Here is a 21,757-nt window from a genome sequence, read left to right as displayed (position 1 = left end):
TCGATTATAGAAATAATAAAATGAAAACAACAATTTAAATTGAATAAGAATTATTTTTTAAAAAATACAAAATTATTTTATTGAATAATTAAATTTCGAAGAAAAAACAAAAAAGTACAAAGAAGTGTATTTATTATTAAACAGGAAACAAAGAGCAATATCATAAATATAGCATTAAATGGACATATCATCGATTGTTTTATTATTTATGTAGTAACACACATTACCTTAATTTATCTTTTATTTATTCCAAATAAATACTCAACTAGTGTCCATGATTATCAATCAACTATTATGCCTGTACTTTATATGGAGGTCCAACTCTCTCTGTTTAGTATTCCGATCAAACACTGGCCTGCATCACATTCTGTGTACATACTCGTCCTGAGCTTCATGAAATATTTTTAGCTAACACCAAGACGTCACGAGAATTATTCTATGAGTTTTATTTTCTTAATGAAAATCTACCACAGCCTTTATTCATTATCGAACTTCTAATTGAAATTACATAAATAAATATGCTACACGAATATGAATAAAGATATCGATTTTTATAATCTTTTGCTACTTCCGTATCGAAGATGAAAAAAGAAAAAAAAATTGTTTTGAGTTTTTATTAATTGTTTCTATTAAAATTTCTTTAAGAAACGAATGGATTCTTTAAAAAAATACTTTTAATTAAAGGAAAAAGCTTCAGTTTTAAGTTTTGGATAATACAAAAGCAACAATAATTTATAATTCCTAATTATGTGTATGATTTGTTTATTAAAATAGATACTACGTAAGTGCTTAATCTTCAAAAAATAAAATGGATAGTCTCCAGAGAAAAGAATATATCCTCTTAATGAGATTTTAAATGTAATGAAGAATTCTCTTGAGTAACTTTGTTTTTCCGATACAAAAATGCTATCTTTTCTGATAAAGAATTTCATGACATCGTTTAATATTTAATATTATAATTAATAAAGTTAATCCTCAGTTTACCTTCGATATTTCCTTCTAACTTTTTATAAGAGATAAGTTAAGAAACATATTTTATTTCCAATTATTTTCTATTATGAACTCAGTTAATTACAGTAATTAAGCACAGTATTAATTTCTCTTTAGTTATAACAAAAATCTCTAATGTGAACACAATGTAAAGATAACGCATAATCATGATTAAAAAAAAAAGAAGTTAAATCATATTTGTAACAGACTCGCTCCACCCAATAATGATTAATCATATCACGATAACAGAATCGGTTTGAGCGGAGAAGATGAGAGAAATATATATGAAAAATATCTTCTACTCCTCTTTAGTATAAATATTTATTAATATTTCATTTACATTATAAAACATCAACAATAGTTTGAAACCATTCTCATTTGCATAACAAAATTACATGAAATTTAACTATCTCTGAAATTTAATCATTAATATTAAATTATGAAAATGGAAAGAAGTTATGATTTTCAAAAATTTGAAAGAATGAAAAAATATCTATCATATTTCTTTTTTTTTTTACTTTTTTTTTAAAACTGCATTACCAATGAACGTCGTCTTCAGTCTGAAGTTTCATCTTTCAAATGGAAACTTATGTATTATTTCATGTAATTTCATATAATACAGCAAAAGTAATAGAAAAAATATATAAATTTATTCCATAATTAATTACTCTTACATCTATTAAGTGAATAAATTATTTATATACTTATACAATTCGATTAAAGACTGAAGTCGCAGCATACAAATGGAGGTGTTTCCATGTATAAGATAATTTATATATATATATATATATATAAAGAAGAATTCAATGTATTTTTATTGGTTTAGGAACGCATTAATCATTGTATTGAATCTGTAAGGGCAGTAGAACAAGATATCGTGTGTAGGTCTACATAAAAATGTTACAAAAACATGTATCCAAATTTTAGCACACGCATCGTTCATACATAAGGATGGCTATATTTTCACAGTAAAGCAATTTATGAATAATTTAAATATTGTTCTACTATAGGCATTTATTAGAATGTAGACATAAAATATTATTATTTTTTTAAAATTATTTTTATATCCTACTCTATTTTATCTATTTTCGGCATTCTTTTCACGAAATCTAAGCAATACATATAGTTCTTATGATTGTAAACTCTGAAGGATTTTTCAAAAAATCTTACTTTGTTTATTTTCCTTCTAAAAAAAAAGATATTTTATTCACTACAGACCTATATAAATTTTAAATCTATTCTAGTCTTCTCACGTTTGAAATTCTTGCCGCATATTGAAAAAAATCCTTGACGTATATCTAAAAAGAAGCTCTCTTATCAGTAACCTGTCTATTACTGATTCACTTCGTTTCTTTATTCTTACTTTTTAGATCTAATATTTTCTCGGTTAAATTCCTATTGAAAATTTCAATTTTTAAAATAATCTTTCTTCTTAAATTTTCTCAGTTTTGTTTATAAATATTATCATTATTTTTTCTTTCAAATAAAAATATTTATTTACGCATTATTTAGTAGAGGAATTATTGAATTTTTGTGTCAAAAATAAAAAATTAAAGCACCCAGTTATGGTTTAACTCTATTTCTCTATCTCATAGAATACGTTTTTTTTTGTTTGTTTTTTTAAATCACGTTGTTTGAATTCCGCGTAATATTATTATTACTTAATTCGATTTTCGATACTAAACTCATTATTAGGTGAGAGATTTTTCTCAACCATGTATCTATTTAATTAAAGAAAGCCTAGAATTGTTCACCATACCACACAAATACTTTTTTGATTTAGGGCATTACCTAATTTATTTAATTGTACGAGTTCCTTTGGTTTGGAATTTAAATTCCTTAGGAGAAACTTCGAAGTGATCCAATCACCCATCAAAGTAAAAAAGAAATTTTCAGCCTCCAATCATTCAGCAACAATAGGCAATAGTAAATCTTAATTGGATGGCAAAGGAGTAGTGCTTCGGGATTCGTGATTGTCCAAGAGCGGGATCTTCAGTAAAGCCTCAAAGATTGTGTGAAGTTTGCCGGTCGAAGTAATCTTCGAAAAGTGTCGAACTTTTACTGTGATCAAGAATATCGTTAGCCAAATAATCGAGAAAAATCTAAAAGAGGTTTGGTTGAAAGGCGCCAGAGGCAAGAACCAATAAGAGAACATTACTTCTAGTAAGTAGAGAACTTGGATTTATTGACAGTTCCTGACTATAACAGTACCAATAATAATAATATTTCACTATCGATAATAGAAATCGAAATTCCTGAATAATTGTTTAACTTTGAATAATAATAAAGAAAAACGTATTCAGTAATCATCCAATAATGCTACAGAAAAAGCATCTTATATGCATTAACTACAGACATTCTGGGCGCTAATAGAGAGATAGTAGTGACTGTTGCTAGGTTCTCACGGCCACTTACATCGATTTTCGTGAAAAGGAACGATATTCGATTAGTTCTTGGTCTTGTGCCCACGAAATAGAAATGAATTGAAGAATCAATATAATAAGAAATCATGGAGAATAAAAAAACTGTAATTCTACTGTATTTCAATAACAACTAAACGTCGAAATTATTATGGTTTCCACAAGTCTCTAAGCCCAGCTGTTGATTTCAGAGAATGAACTAGTACTAATTTTTCCTCTTAGCTTCTCCGCTATGATTTTCCTTAAAGTCGTTTAAGTAAACAATCGATCGGAGAGGAGATAAAAAAAAACTAAGAAGAAAACCAACGAAAAATCCTCGTTTGATAAAAGTAGTTTCTAACGAATTTTGTACTAGGTTGCAGTGATGAACAGTTCTACCCTATACAAACTGAAATGAGCCTTTACTCTATCGATTGTGGCAAGGTAAAGAATTACTACTCTATCGGCATTGATCAAATTGTGTAATTGGCTAAAATAAACTACTCATACGTAAGATAAAATCATATCTAAAACTAAAAGTTCAACAAGTTTGCAAACGAACTAAAACAAGACAAAGGAAAAAAAACAAGGCAGGAAAACATTATATATACAGTATTTATATTTTATTTCGCTGTATTCTTAAACATTATACAACTCGATAATCTATTTTAAATTCGTATATTCGAAGTTATTTAATATTTTAGCACAGTGAAGCACGAGAGAAAAAAAGATTTCTTAAGAAAGTCCATTATCCATTATAGGAAGCAGGCTCCTTACCCAAGTTAGCAAACATATTTATTTTTTGACACGCTTTCGAGTTTTGTGAAAATTCTGCTACAGAAAGAAGAGGATAAGAAAAATGTCGGCATAGAGAAGTGCAAAGAGAAATATGCACTTAGAAGCTGTTATGCAAACATAAGCAGAGTTGCTGGAGTGATGAATAGAGAAGGTTTCATGAAAGATGGAAAGACGTGAATTGAAGTAGTGAAGAATCTTATATATATTCTACTTTTTATCTTAGTGAAGAATTTTTTTATTTTTTTAAGTTTGCATTAAAAAATATATAAAACTTTTATTTATATTATTATTAGAGAATATATAAATATCAATTTTATTAATAAACATTTTTTATCTTAAAATTTAATGTATTGATTAAGCAATTATCTATTTATCAATCGATAATTTATTCTTTTATATTTATTTTTATTATTTTTATATAGACAAAATATTAATTTAAATAGACTTAAATTTTTCCTAACGAAATCTTTATTCTTCTATAAGTAATAGCAAAGTTTAAGCAGTTTAAAATTAAAAAATAACAATATTAAATGTCTATTTAATTTATTATTAAAAATTTTTAAACGTAAGAAAATTCTGATTTTTCAGTTATATATTTTTAATATTGTCCCCCATTTTTACGCCTTAATTTTACATATTTTCTGTAATTTTAAGTAATTATTTGTATAGACGAATGAGGAAAAATAAGTATAAAAGATTAAAAATTATAATTTAATTTACATAAAAATAATTTTAAAAATTCTTAAATTTTACTCGAAAATATTTAAAAGGACTGTTTAAAAATAAAACTTTCAATATTTGTCTTAATTTCATAATAAAATAATTGCTTATTTTATAAAATTTGCTTCATTTCATCAATAAAAATATTAAGTCTTTTCACAAAAATTAAATTATTTCCTAAATGAATCCGTTAATGCAATTATATATATATATATATATATTTCTTTTTATTAATAGGGATGATATATATACACGTACAAATTCTAAATTTATTATATATAATTTTATTTTTATATAAAAAGTATCGAGAAAGCGAGGGGAAGAAAATATCGAGAATGAAAGTAAAGAATCTTTATATATTGAATTAATTACATTTTTAAAACGAAACCTGAAGTGTTTGTTTAAGTTTGATAGAAAATTTTTTAATTTTCTATTAGTAACGTAAATAATCTAACTTGATTAAATACAAGTTAAAGATGTGAATTTTAAAAAAGAATCAGCATTAAATCCATCGAAATTAAGATGATGATTTTGGAACACTTCAATTTTTAATTATAGGATAAGTTTTATGAAGCTTTTTTTGTGTTTAAAAAGAGAAAGAAACGGAAAATTAAGATAATAAAAAAGACAAATAATCGATCCTCAATTTAAATTGAGATCCGGGGAAGTACCTATTGTCATCTCTCAAGAGAAATGAAATGATCAAAGTTTCAAGTTCGATTCGTTTATTTTTATTTTATTTATTTTCAAATTATCCGAAAATTTATTTATGTATATTTTTAAAAATATAATTAAATATTCTGTAATAAATAAATTTTTCAATGTAGAAAAGATTATTTTAATTTATAGAAAAATCTATAGATGTGTAAGTGAGAGGACGAATATGTTTTTTGATTTAGGTTAATCATTCCAAATATAGATTACTCAGGAAAGAGTTTCTTACTAGCTTTTATCGTAATATCCGTCCCAAAACTGTTGGCTGATCGATTCTAGCTAAATGTATTTATTTAGGGGACATTTATATTAGTAATTGCAATTTTATGACCTTTGTCGGTTATACATATGCAAACAAATTGTTTTCTAATGCAACATTTACTGTAACTGAAGCTTTCATATGGGTTATTACAAGCAATGAGAGCGAGTGGCTCTTTACTATCCCATCTTGACAACTATGAAGTCTAATGGTACATCATATTAAATAGAAATAAATAAATATATTAACAGAGATGAAACGATAGGAAATGTAAAATGTTATTTTTCTTATCCAAACAATCTCAAAGGGATGACATATTAATCATTTTTCTGATGTCTAGCTGTGTATAACTTTAATCGTATAATTTTTCAATAAAAAAAGTAAGAAAATTTTGATGTTAATCTTCATTTACGATTCTTTATTGTGTTATATTATTCATATTTTTATAACTGGAGAATTTTCATTAGTAATAAATCATTCCTGAAAGAAAAATTAGATTTGCGTATAAATGTAATTTTTGTATGGATAAAGAATACGTTAACATTTTTCAAAGAAATATTTTAAAGTAACATTCTTATCAACTTCTCTTTCAGAAATTCAAAGTATATTTTCTTCTAAAAATAATAAAAAAGTTTTTGCCTTTCTATATTTTCCAGATTTTCTATACAATCGGGATGAAAGCATGGAACTCGTCATTCTCGGTCACTGCAAACACCCATCAGTCTCTGTATGAACAGTTCTTTACCTCGAGGTAACTTCAAATCCACAATAGCCAAACCTAGTACGTAACTATTATAGCAGATGGTTATTCTTAAAAACATTTTACATGTTTCAATAGCAAAATGGCAAGTATTTGAATGTAAGATGCTAGATATGAAGACGATGCAAGTCTAATTCAAAATTGTCGACATGAAACAGCGGTGTATCAATTTGGTTTTCATTTTGATTTTCAAAATAGAAAATAGATTTTTTCTTGTCTAGGAGGAAACTATTTAAAATAACAGATACAGAATTCGCATTTAAATTTAAAAGAAACTTACTTTCCGAATCTTAGAACGTCTTACAATCGTTACAAAGATCGAGTTAAATATAAGAAACCCATGAGAATTTACTTCGTAATTATTTCTAACGGACATAAATTATAGTTTAATGATTTGAAAACATCAATGACATCTTTATGTAGCTTTTAAAGGAGGAACTAGTAGCAAGAGTACGGAAGTCTTTCATTCTATTCATGAAGAAAACTAAACAAGGAGTCTTTTAGTTAAAACAACTATTTGCCCTCATTTTCGTGTTTGATAATGTTAATGTTTCGCCGTTGTAAAGGATTTCTTAATTTACCAAAATGAATGCATTTCTATATCATCAAAGAAAACTTTAAAATATATTTTAAAATAATTTCCTGAGGAAATAGAATTCTTAATGCAAAATGAATGAATGAACCCAACAAAACTACAGAGTCTTCATATTAATATAAGCACATAAAAGATTCTTTTATAAAATAATTGCCGCATTTTAAACATGTTTATATTAATATTGAATTTTTATGTAATTTAATGGGAACGAAACTTTTCAATTTAAAAACTATCATTTTTCTAAAGATGAATATCGTCTGAATTTTTTTATTAACATTTTCCACATTCGAGTACAAAAATAGAAACGTTATGACGTCACGATCTACGTTCATTATTATGAAACCTGCCTATTTAATATGAGCTTTCCAGCTTAATAATATTTAGAGGGCAAAAATGAAGTTCATAATTTATCGACGAACATGTAACGCTGTAAAGTAAAGCTTTTTATACATTAATGCTGTAATGAGATAAGACTTTGATGACTAATAATCTGAGATTTTGTGGAAGACATTCATTAACTGTAAATGTTTATATACTGTTAAAAGCTAGAAGATTGTCACGGTTACTTAATAAACTTCCCAATATACTACGCTTCTTTAGAACATATTTTAAGAAGGGTTGCTTTAATAACAGTTAAATGAGTGCGGGAGGTATACGAAACGATTATAGATTAAAATCATAAAAAATAATTTTTTAAATATATTTTTACTTTATTTTAATTATAAACACCTTATATCATCACAGAATTACACATCTTGCTGATTTTATATGTAATTAATATGATATATTATGGATATTCAAAAGCTGAAGATAATAAAACATTTATACAGTAGATTTTTATGATATGTTTATAAAAATGAAAAATAAACAAAATTTCTATTATGTTATCTACAAAATATATATTCTAGATAGATTTATAAAAGAATTTCGATATTTTTTAGATATATAAAATATAAACTTGACTCTTATAGAATAAAAGATTCCCAATCCTGACCCTGAGACCATGTTCTTGATACTATAGATTCAGTCAGAAAATGGAGAAAGATTTTCTTTCCAGATATAGTTATAAAAAATTTTGAAAAAATATATATATATTATAATAATAAGTGTATATACTTATTTATTATAAATAATTCCTTAATAAAAATAAATTATAATAAATTTATTTTAATCTGTTTACTTCGTTTAAACATTCTTTCAATCGATAGATTTTTCAAGATACTCAAGAAAAATAAAAATAAAAAATTGATAACAATAAATAATATATATTTATATAGTTTTTTTTATTTTTCTAGAACTTTCGAGATTGTCTTCTTATCATCAATCATTCCTTTAAATTTTCTGTATTACTTTGTTTCTAGAATTTATATCAAAGGAAAAGAATTAAAAATTTTTATTTTGTCATTTCATTTTTTTTTTACAATTAATAAATTTTAAAACGTTTTCTTAAAATAAAACTATAGTTTTAGTATCGACAAAAAACATTTCAGTAGAAAACGTTGAAGCTGAAAATGGAATTTGAAGTTAACTTTTAACACAGCGTAGTAAGTTATTGTAAGAACATCCTGACAATCCCTGACAGATGACCTTATAACGTAGGATCCAAGCTAACGATATCCTAAGCTTACATAAAAGTTGGCTAGTTATGACTTATCCGCCGAACACAACTGACTGAATCAATAAAATATCGGCGACAAAATTTTTACAGCATCCCGGAATCTTCCATTACAACGCGAGAAAGGAAAAGAAGAAGAAAAATAAAAAATAAAAAATAAAATCGACTGAAACCATGAAATACGATTCTCGAGAAATAAATTTTATATGTTGTTATAGTTATTCGCTCTCTTCCTAAATTACTATAGAATAAAGTTTTTCTATCGAATCACAATTTTTCTGATTTATAAAAATCGAAACTTTAAAAAAGTTAATTTTTAAAATAATTTTAAATATATATATATATATTACTCACCGAGAGTATGCAGTTTTATAAAAGAAAGAGACGGACATTTTCCCTGCACGTATGTGACGTCACATTTATATGTCCCTTCGTCACTGACGCTGAGGGAATCAAGAAGAAGATGCGCCGAAGTGTTGGACAAGTGAAATGTTGCTCTGTCTGGACTGGCAAAGTCTCCCATTGCTCTTTTAACTCCATCGCTGTACAGATATTCCCTCTTCCATTCATGAGACACATTCTTGGTCCACGTAATGAAATAAACGCGTCCACAGGATAAAAGATCTACATCACAAGGTAGAAGGGCGGTGGCACCAACGAATCCCGAAACAACGTGTTCCCTTCCTAAAAATAAAATTATTGTTATTAATTTCTAATATATTAAAATCTATAAACGTAACGCATAGTTATGATCTTTATATAGAATCTTATTTAATGAAGATATTGTTGATAGTTTTTATATTATAAAAAGGGAGTAATTTAGCATATACTTATATATTAGTATTGTAATTTTAAGAGAATTATTCGAACTTTTATTAATTCGTTTTTTTATAAAAAAGTAAAATCGTATAATAAAAAGTGCGAACGTTTCTTTTAGAACGAATGAATCATATATTTTTTATATATAAATAAAAAAAATTGGTCAAATCTTTTACTGAAAGGAAAGATGTTAATCTTTTGCTTTTTTTCAAAGAAAATATATATAAAAAAATTGTAGTATTTTAGTTTATCCGAAATTGTTTATTTTCCTTGCTTTTATTACTCGTAACTTTTCACTTAATAGAACAAATGAAAGAATGTCAGACTTTTTCCACAATAACTTAGGTATTTTCTTATAAGAGGTTTATTGTGTGAAATCAGAAAATTGGAAAATTCTTGAAGCAAATTTTTGTTTGATATTTGTATTCTACCTTCGTTTGATCTGTGCAAGTTTCGATTGATAAATTCAGATATTTTGACATTTTCGACTGTATATAAATTGCATATACACGCTTATAAATTATATAGGCCCTAAAGATTAGATTAGATACATTCGTATCGTGTAAACTTGGATTCTTTTATATATATAATTATAAAAAAACAGGAGTAATATTATTATAAATTATGCTTTTAGTATGCTTGTTCTATAATAATGTTATATGCCTGTATATATAATACACTAATATACTATTTATGATATTGAAAATATTTTTGCTATTTGCTATTTGTATTGAAAACATGAACATGTGAGTCGTTATATTCATGTTTTCAAAGAAAATATCTATTTTTATATAGAATTATGTATATATTCGTATATAAAATAGTTTGACATTAAAAAAAACTATTTCTATAAATGCATTTCTTCAGATATTCTTGTATACTTGTATATATGATATGTGTATATATATATAAATTATGCACATGAATGTGCCTTTATATTATTTATTAATCTAGTAAAAATCGAATATAAAACTGAAAGGAATACATTAAATAAAAATAAAGAAATAAACAAAAGCTTTGTACTTTTTTTTTATATTAATGTCGATGGTTTATCTTTACGTTCATAATTTAACAAGGAGAGGACTTTCTTACACGAATAGGATTTATCATCATTGTGAATTATTTAGTGTGACGAAAAGTTATTTACTATGAAGAAGAAATTATCATCGTGTGTATTATTTAACCTATTGCCGAATTCTTCTATTGGTGCTCATTTTTATTATATTTTAATAAAGTTCTACGTCTCCTAAAGTGTACGCCAGACAACATTTATGTAACTTCCTGAAGGCAGATTTAATCCTGTTTAGTATAAAATAAGACACAATTTGTAATTATCGTAATAAAATACTCGTATCTTGAATACTATTTTCACATTAAACTGTATTTATAAATACTTTTATAAGTAATTTTATTCAATTAAAGATTTGGCGGTCGAAGCAATTACTTGCGCTTATCATTATATTACAATTATTGCTGCAATTTTAATAATGAAACAATTAATTATCATTAAGTGAAATTTAGTGATGTTTAACATCAAAGAGAAAACTATAAACATAACACAGAAAATCCATTTTAGTAAATGGATGATATTAAAATTAACAAATTTGGGTATCATTCATTTACTATAGAGAAAGATCAAAGTCTTAAATGTTAATAGCTGTATTATTGCATCTTCAGAAATGTTGAAGGGATGTGTTTATATATTGGCATAAATGACGACAACATAATAACCTGAAAGATTGATTGGTGCAATTTATATATTATGGACTCAAATTCATATAATATTGATGCATCACTTGATATCACCCGAAATCATGTAATCATTTACATATTCGATGTTATAAATTTATTAAACGGCCGTATACTTTTATGATTACTATATTGCATCGATGTTAAGTAATTTAACATCTTTAATAATTACACAAACTATGCAGAAAATCTGATATTTCTACAATAGAATTTAATCTTAAAATATTTTCTAATAAATATTCCAAGTAATATTTTAGGAAGATAACTCTCTCTTGATAAATATTCTACTTAAATAGCCGGTAGAAAAACAAAATTTTACAGTCTCAAACATGAATTTATCCCATAGGAATGGAAACTGTATTTATCGACTTTCATTTTTCATTGCCTTAGAGTTAAGTTGTCAACTTCAGATGAAATTTTTTATATATATTTTTTGTTGTCATTTTTAATTAGTTTATTAATTTTGTAACAATTTACTTCTAAATATAGAAGTAATTTACTTTAAAATGATAATTTAACAAACTAATTTTTAAAGTTTTAATAACGAACTTCGATATTTATTCCTTTGGAAAATTACTAATCTTATAAGAGAAATTTTTTATTTTGATAAATTTTTAAATGTTTTTCCACAACTTATTAATTATATAATTGTCATAAATAAAGAATAAAATATCAAATTTTCAATTTTTTGTAAATAGAACCCAATTTTTTGATATTACAAACAATTACATTTAATCAAACATTTCTTTTTCACCTTTTAAATATAAACAAAAACAACAATTTATAATCATTTTCTCTGTTTAAAACAATTTTTTTTACAATTTTCTTTTTCTCTCGCGTTAATAAATAATCAAATTTATTATAAATGGATTTCACAAGCAAACAAAATACTTTTTCTAGTAAAAATTTTACTTTTAGAAAATGAAAAAATTATTATTTTATATTATTTTTATAGGATTTTGATAATTTTTAAATGAAGTAATGCATTATTACTGCTTTTTTTCGGTATTTATTATTATATATTTTTTTCTTCCTTTTATGTAAGCATATTTTGGACTTTATCCAAAAATTTCCGTTGTTATTTCTCGAATAAATTGTTTATCCTAAATTCTTGCATAAATTATATGATATTGTTATGGAGTATGTTATTAATAATTTTGGTGTATTTCCAAATGATCATCTTTTACTTGGTTCTAATATTTTACAGTTTTTTTCCTCCGAAATTTCTATGCATAATTAAGATCTATATTTTAAAGTTAAATATAGAATCTGTTAGATTTTCGGTTTAATAATTTAAATATGAGACATTTTAATAGATTGTTCTTTTTTATACTTAACAATCTTCCTTATTATGAAACTCTTATATCAACATTGTAAAAGTTCTTTTCAATTTGGTTCTGTTATTAACTACTTTGGCAAAATATTTGTAAAAATTTGATGCAAACGAATGACATATTAATAGAAAGATCTCTTTAAAAACTGTGAAAATTGACTACCTTCTCTGTTTTCTAGAGAATCCAATGATGATAAATGATGACTAATTATTCTATATCAGACATATTTGTTCGTTTGTAACTGGAGGAAAGAAATGCTGTCGGAAATGAGAGAAACGAAACTAGACATTTTTCTCGCTTCACGAAAAAATGGTAAAAAAAAAAGAAAAAAATTAGAAGGAGAATCATCAATCTCAGACGTTATGGTTCAGCAAGCAACGTTCCAAAGCAGCAAGCAATGTTTCGGTTATCCTCTGCTTGACACTATCTGCAGCAGATGCGTTTTTAATCGATGTATCTTACATAAATTCTTCTTTTACAACATAAATTTACTTACTTTCAGCTAACGAAACTTTAGAAATTACCGATACAAAAAGATACAAGGCTCATCATCAATAACCGATATGATTAATGCGTGTGGGATTAGTTTCGAGTTAAGGATAAACAAGACAATTCGATAACCGTATAAAATCTCACTATTTTTTTCTTTTTTATCCAACAAAATATTTTCGAGTAAGGTAACGTCTTGCATAATTCAATAGATTTTGAAGATTTACTATCAACTATTGGCTCTTCGTTGGGAATGGCAATCAAAACAAGGTAAGGAATAATCCCTGGGGTTCTTTGCTATCGAATTTACGATTGTTTGAGTTTAACAATGCATCTCTACAGTTTGAACTTTTATATCTTTAATTTAGTAATGGCCGAAAATCTTCAATAAATACAAATTTACTATAAGGGTCTCTTAAGCCGTTTTATGTAAAGAAAATTCAATATTTTTGATTACATTTTTTTCGATTTGATACATATACTCGACGAGTATAAAGGTGTATTTGGATAGCAAAGTTTTTATTCACTTAAGTGCAAATTATTTATTCGATAAGAAGGAAATTTATTTAGAATACACGTATGACTGTTTGTAGATCCATATCGCAGTAGAATTGAAAAATTATACTTTTATTTATCTGAATGGCTTTTCTTAAGAACCGACTAAACACGAATCTATTGTATTCCATATGAAGCCATCGACATTACTTAAATATTGATCATTCGCCCCTTCTTCACCTTACCTATAGTAAGTTGAACTAATAAATATAACAACAAAGGTTATTTTATCGGGTTAATAAATATAAATTTTTACTTAAGGTTATAAAAATGTTATAAATAAATATAATTTTGGATTTCTCAAATTGCCTGAAATAATTCTAAGATCTATATTGTTTACAGTTAATAAAAGAAAGTGAGAATAAAAGTCTTTTTATTGTTTTCTTGACAAAAAGTCGAGATTGGGTATAATATATATCACAGAACATAACATTAAAGCCTAATATTTTATTAGCTTGCTGTTATATATATTGGGGCTATATATATAAATATATATCATTTTTATTAGACGTTTAGCAATATATTAATGATAAATAACTGAAGCTAAAATTTTTTCCTCCCCCTTGTTTTTTTTGATTAATTAAATACAAGAAATTATAATGTTAAGTAATTAAGATATGTTTAATTAGTTTAAATGGCGACAGTTAATAACTTGTGAACGACAAATAAGCTTAATTTAATATTTAATTTTGATTTCAAAATATAATTATATGAAATTTATATAATTTTAATTTAAATGTTTTGATAAAAGTTTATAGAAAAATTCATTGTGTAATATTTTTTTGAATATTATAATAAAAACACCTTATTGTTGGGGTATTTAAATTTCTTTACTAAACGTTTTTCGCTCTATTTATGAGCTCCCGTCAGGTAAATTTCGAATTCGAACACAATTTACCTGACGATATCTCATAAATAGATCCGAAAAACGTTTAGTAAAGAAATTTAAATACACCAGTGGTAAGGTGTATTCTTATCTTTAGTTAAAATAGGAACTAACCTAACCTAAACTATTATAAGAGCTATAGCCACAATATGAACTTATATAATTTATAATAAATGTTATAATATATGTAAAAAACAAATTTTCGAGTTATAAAAAATTTTAATCAATATTATTAAAAAATAATTTATAACTTTTTAATGGTTATTCATTTTAATTAGATAACATTGATGCGGCTGAATTTATTTATAAGTTGAATACAATGCATTAGATAGGATAGGGTAGGTGTGTGTTATGTTTATGTGTGTGTCTATATATATGGTATCTACAAGTTCTTTGTGGATAGTAAAATTTGACAGTGAAATACAGTTCAGATATGGTCACTACAAGTATATCTAACCTACTAGCTTGCCATAATGCAATGCTTCAAGCGCTATAGTCAGTTGTGTGATTGTAACGTCACCGGGGAATCAGGTATTTGAGACACGCCGCAAGTCACTTATAACATAAATATATATTTAAAAAGAATCTTATAGTTATATTTATATAAATATTATATTTCTATTTTTATAATAAATAGTTTCAGAAATTTTTATTTTATTTTATTACTGTACAAGAAAAATTCTGGTAAATATATTATTTTAAAATTATCTCCTATTAAAGAAAAAAATATAGCGAAGTTTATAATACCCATCTTATTTTTATATTATTAATATTTTAATAACAATAATATGTTAGTCAAAGCTGATATAAATTATTAATTGTATTTTAATAATGTTTGCAATTATCAAAAAATTTTACTATATTAAAATCTTATTATTTATTCAGCAATAATACAAAAAAATGAAAAACAAGCAGGTTTTTTTAAAGAGGAAAAATCTATATTTATCTTACGAAGCATCTTTCTACTCTACGAAAAAAGTTATTAAATTCTAATATTAACTAGATGTTCCTTTTTATGTTAGTTATATCATTTTACTTCGAAAAAACAATAAAATTTTATTATTAATGAAGAACCCAAACATTTTCTTCCGTTTTAGAACAACAAAAAATCATCTCATTCTATCAGAGAATAGGTATTCCATTAGCTGTTCTTTCAGCATCCCTCATTGACTGAGCCTTACATGATAAACAAGAGCAACCCGAACTCATCTCTTAGTGGAAGTTAGTAATGGTGCCATCTACAGAACCGATTTGCGGTCTGCAATCAATATCGGAGAAGGTATCTACTAGTAAGCAAGATAAATGCTTAATGAAAACATTCTTTCTTATATTTTACATGTACTTTATACTTAAAAAGTGCCGCAGTGTACTTTTATTAACTCTTGTATATTTATTTTTAAGACGAGTGTGGATGCTTTGTAAATAGGTTGTTTAGTATAAAACAACGACACTTCTAAAGCATTGTAAATTACTTGCAGTACAGCTTTCCGTTTCAAACTACTCATAAAACTAAGTAATAAAAGCTAAGGTAGTGTTATAAGGAAGATGCCCGACCTTCGTTTTGATGTAACATTTACTCGAGATGTGATAGTTTACGCTTTTCGCACTTCATTAAGAAGACTGACTGTTTAGATAGAGTTAGTGGACGAAGTAATGGAGACTATATAACCTTGATTTTCAGAATGAAATTTTCCAGCGATTATACCTGTTGTCATTAAGGAGGACCGTAATACTGATAAAATGTAACGTTACTTTTAGAAGTAAGTGATATAATTACAGTCAAATACGCTCAAAGTTTCTTTGTAATGGAAGTTTATGAAGTTGTAACGGTCTGTAATTCCTATATAATAACGGTTTTTATCAATTTATACGGTAAATGGCTTCATTAAACATTAATCATGTTTGCTGATGATCTGTAATCTTTTTTATTTTTCCCACTTTATTTTTAAACGTGAAAATATGAAGTTTAATTATTTATAAACTTCGATTAAAGTTTCTAAAAATATTTTTTATCGTTTAAAATTAATAAAGTTTCATTTAAGAGACAAACAAAAATTTACTTTAGAAGAAACTACAAATAGAAGTAAACTATTTATTTTCTTCCTTCATCCTGATATTCGAAGCTAGAGTAAAGTATGTCGAATCCCATTTCGATACACTATATGCTGTTTATTTTAAATTTAAAATTTTATTTCTGTGATATTTTAAATTCATGAGTGGAAAGAAATTATATTAAAGATATAAAAATTTATATACTCATCTAAGTCAAATGTTTGTAATAATACATTTTACATAAAATTCTAATATATTCAAAAGCACTAATTAACATAAATTTGCTAGCAAAAATAATAATAAATATATATATATATATATTTATTATATATATATATTTTTTTTATTTAAAAAGAATCTTTCAAAATATAAACTAATTTCAGAGAAAAAAAAATGCTTATCAAACATTATAAATGTCATATTAAATTTTCCTGGTAAATTTTTAAGTTAAAAGTTTGAAGTATTCTCAAGATATCAGCATAAAGTATTTTTATATAACATATTCAGGAAAAAACTAATTTAAATTTATACTATATCAATTGATATAGAGTCTAAAAATAAGAAAAGTTTCAGTTAAAAAAAAAATAATAATAATAATAAAAATCTAAGTGTTTCTGCAGATTCAATAAGAGAAGTTGGCTTTGTAAGAAGAATAAATAATAATTTGAGTAAGAAAAATTTGGTGGATGAGAGTTAGCTTTATCGATGAACCGAAGTTCAAAGTTTAGTGAACTACGGTTTGTAAGTCTAAAGTGTTTTGGCGCCGGCCATGTTAGTCCTAATGAAGCTAGTAACGTATCGATTATGTCTCCAAATTACTACCTCCCACGCTATCTTCTCGAGAAAATTAATTCAAATTTATAGTTAAATTAAAGATTTCTAACCGGCACGATCAGAAAATTTTAGTGAAAATTTTGCATTTATAATAACAGATATCGATTTTTTTTTAAATCTGAAATATTTTGCTCTACACGCTATAAAAATATATTATTTAATCAAATAAAAGTAATCATTTTTAAGGGAATTTTTAATTTTTAATTTTGTATAAGAGAGAGGAGTTTTTTAACAATGAGAATGGAAATTTCATTTTATACTCTTAGAAAAATATAAATGTATTTTTATATTAACGAATCGTTTAAAATAACTTCTAAAATCGCACGTTTCAGTGAAAAGATTCTCGAACGATTAAATCTTTCATAAAGTAAAATAAAACAAAACGGAAACAGAATTGTAATTTTATATAGCAAACTACTTTTATGTAATATAATATAACGTTACGCTTTGATATATTTTCATGGAAATATATTTTTATATTTTTTCCCTCTCTTTAATAGCGTATATTTAAAAAAAATGTAACAATTCTTAAAAATAATATTTCTCGACTTTTACACAACACAGAATTCGATGAAGCCACTTTAAAATTAGCGAAAACAGAGAAAAAATTAGATAACGTTCTCCTTTTTTTTATTTGTAGTTAAAATTGGACTTTCTTCCATTAAAAATCGTTTGTTTAAATGCACATTTAAGTAGAATTATATAATTTTAACTATAGAAATGTTTTCTTTTATATAATCAATTGTTTAAATTCGTGTTTAGCATTTTAAATATTACAAATGAAAAATTTCTCATTTGTGAATTAGTAATGATGTAAATTGGATAGAAAATAATCGAAACGATGTATTCAAAATTTATTGAATGTTTGTTACAAACTTAATTTTTTTTCCTTCATTATTTTCATTCAATCATTATTAACTTAATGAACAATTGAAATGAATATAAACGAGTCATAATATTTTAATCAAGTATAAATGATGCATTTAGATTTCTTTCTCTCTCTGTCTCCTCTTAAATGCAATTTTCTGTCTAGTCGTAGAAATGATATAAAACATTATTTTAAACTCAATGTATTATTTCAAACTTTTATTTTCCTTTTAAAAGTCTAAGTAAACTTTACTAAGCTTGGATCATATTACGTTTTCGATAGAATGTTTCTAAACTAATTGAAATTGGAGTTTCAGAATATGATACTGCCTCTATTCAATGGTATATATATGAAACACATTACAACTTGGAACTCCATGCTATAGTTTCTCTTATTTACTTAGCATCATTGAAAGAAGAAGCCTCAATAACATTTTTAGTTTGGTCATTACTGTAAATTTTATTTATTTATCTCTCTTTTTCTTCGCGCCGGATTTGATCATAATAAGTAAACGCGTAATCGAGAACAGACAAAAAAAAATCACACGTAGTAAAAAATGTTTTCTTCTCCTTTATGTTCATAAATTATTATTCAATAAACAATCTTGTTTGATGTAAATAGCTTATTAAGTAAACACGTGTTATGCGATCGTATCTAAATGCAAATATTGATTAATAAATACTCACCAAGCACTTTCAAGTGTTTACTGCAGTGAGTAAGCAACGCTTATTAACCACTTTTATTTGCTTCTATCATAAATATTTTTACAGGAAAGGATTTTATTGTTAATGCATTAAGATTCGCTAAACAAATCTCTGCAATACGTAGAGAAAGAGATACAATTTTCTTAATTGCGACCACATGTTAATTGAACATTGTGTTGTGAGCTAGACACTTCGATTTCGCTGCAACAGCAAAGGCAAACGAGGTCACAGTGAGAATGGAGATGGCATACAGTGGGAGGAAATCCATCGCAAAGGGTGGAGCGACATAAATTTGTCAAACTGTTTCTTTTGTGTTGGGATCCCTTTTACTCGAAGGGTATCACGTATCGTGACTGCGCGATGCTTCTATTCAATCCAGCATGTCACACGAAAAGCGAGTAATTATCTTCCTCTTTTCAGTTCGTAATGTCGAGTTGTTTGGCAAATATAGTTTCTATTTTTAAAAGTACATTTTCGAATAGCGAAGCCGTCGCCCTTATCAAGCGACACCACTACATAAAATATAGCGAGATATAAAAACTTGATACTGGTTAGAAAAATATATATATCTGTATATAATACGATATTCATTTTACTAGATTTAAAGCTATAAACTTTAATAATGAAAAAAAATATATGTATATAGAAAGAAAATTTCATTATACTAATGAACTAAATAATAGGTATAATTTAAATAGGACGTATATTTTATTCATTAAAAATTCACTAAATTAATTAAAAACATGACGCGTATTTAATTATTATCAAAAAATAAAAAAATAAAATAGAATGATTTTATTTTTAAAAAATTCTGCAACTTTAATGAACGTATTTAAATTAAATATCTGAAAGAATTGTATTGTAAATTATTCAATTGGAATAAATTTTCAAGTAAACAACGAAAACAAACTGCTTTGTAATGAATAGTATTTTATAGAAGAAGTTATCTGCAGACTGGACAGATTTATGCGCTCTTATCCTTTTATTTCATTGGCAGCTATAATAGTGTTACTTGGAGATGTTGCCATAGAGAAACTAACCGAAATTAACACTGTCAACGGACAGAAGACGGACTGCGTGATCCACTTTAATTATATGCGGCAGAACGAGGACATTGCTTTCAACCTCAGGAATGAACATCGTTTCATTCGAACGACTTCAACAACAAAGCAATTTCTAGCTTCTGCTCAGAACTCTACCCGCAAATGTTCTCGTCAACGCTAACATTCACGTAACCTATATGAATTTCTGCTTAATGTTTATTTAAATTTAATAATTAATACGCGCTATCAACGTTTTCTGGCTTTTATATAATAAATAACGATCGCTTCTTGTCCTTAGCGATCTTATTAAAGTGCATTCCGTGTCATTATTTTTATATTATAGATATAAAAATGAGCGCAGGGAACTTAAATACCGTTCGAGGTAATTCTGCGAGTTAATATTGGTCAACGAGGGATTCTAACTTTCAAGAAAGTTTACGACTATGGACATTAATTAACTGTGGTCAAGCCACAATTGACGTTACAATAAAGTAAATACCAGCTTGAGAAATTTATGTCTGTCATTACAGAGAATGGCCCGAACTTCGTTGTCTCTGTTGGCCAATCGAGGGTCATCTCTTCTCTTTTCAATCCCGGCACAACGTAGCTTGTTAGATATCTTTGGTTTTACTTAAGATCACAGTCGTGATCTTCCCCGAAATAAGACAAAAAAAGCAGGGAAAAAATCAAGAAAATATATATCTATATATTTATAAAATCCGGATATACTTCCTTAAAAGAAGAAAATTTTAGATAGAGGATAAGAAACAAAAAGATATCAGTTCCAAAATAGCCTATTTAGTTCGTCAATGCGTGGTCAGAATATCGAAAGCTTACTAGAACCTTCAGCGTGTGTTTATTCAGTGCAAATAGGTCCTGTCAAATACAGGCAAAACAAAACCGAATAAAGCACTCTACTAGAAGAAAAAGTAAATAACTTACCGGGCATAATGTCTTCTCCACCGACAGTAGACATAAGAATCCATAAAAGTAATGCCATCCAGAATGTATTTACAAACGTTCTAGTGTACCACGTTTGCTGTGTATCGGCCAAAGAGACCACCTCCGATTCCGACGACCAGAAATCTTTTCTCTCCCACATGCCCACTCTGGTCGACATTAGTAAATAACGTTGTCCATATTTTACTTATTCCAATATAAATTTAACGATTAAAACAGGTTCATAAAGCCTCGTAAAGTACGAAGTTCGAAACATTCGAATGTCTAACAACAAGATAGCCATACAGAAGAAATCACAATCGCGTATATGCCAGTCCCGCTAAGTATCATGCCCAGTCATAGATTGTAGTCGGAGTCTTCCACCTCACTTCTAGGTGGCTAGGCAGCGACTGATGACTGACTGCTCGCGAAAGCCACGATTATACACGACGGTCGACCAGATCAGTCCCGTCTAGAGCGCCCTCTATATGTATTAAGCTCGTCCGTGTGGCGTGTGCAGCAGAACTGCCAGTGATGTTCTCTACTCGATACTGGAAGGTCTCGTAGCTATAGGCCCTCTCCGCTTCGTGCGTCAATTTTATTTCCTAGCAACTCTCTCTAGCTATTTCTTTATT

The 21,757-nt window shown here is 26.4% G+C and overlaps 1 protein-coding gene across 10 annotated transcripts in view; it reads right to left on the bottom strand.

The window, feature by feature from the left end:
- The window catches only part of LOC136985146 (B-cell receptor CD22-like), a 68,618-nt gene extending 47,086 nt beyond the window's left edge, over positions 1-21,532 (bottom strand). For all 10 annotated transcript variants that reach the window (XM_067282346.1, XM_067282349.1, XM_067282345.1 and 7 more), the window contains exons 1-2: positions 21,126-21,532; positions 9,205-9,534 (exon numbers count right to left, since the gene is read on the bottom strand). In XM_067282346.1, coding sequence (XP_067138447.1) covers positions 9,205-9,534; positions 21,126-21,303 — 508 coding nt within the window. In that variant the 5' untranslated portion in view covers positions 21,304-21,532. The remainder of the gene's footprint in view (positions 1-9,204; positions 9,535-21,125) is intronic.
- Between the last annotated feature and the right edge of the window lie 225 nt (positions 21,533-21,757).

This window comes from Centruroides vittatus, unplaced genomic scaffold (genome assembly GCF_030686945.1).
Source record: "Centruroides vittatus isolate TY-2023 unplaced genomic scaffold, ASM3068694v2 contig_954, whole genome shotgun sequence".
NCBI classification, from domain to species: domain Eukaryota; kingdom Metazoa; phylum Arthropoda; class Arachnida; order Scorpiones; family Buthidae; genus Centruroides; species Centruroides vittatus.
This window is presented reverse-complemented; position numbering and strand designations above follow the sequence as displayed.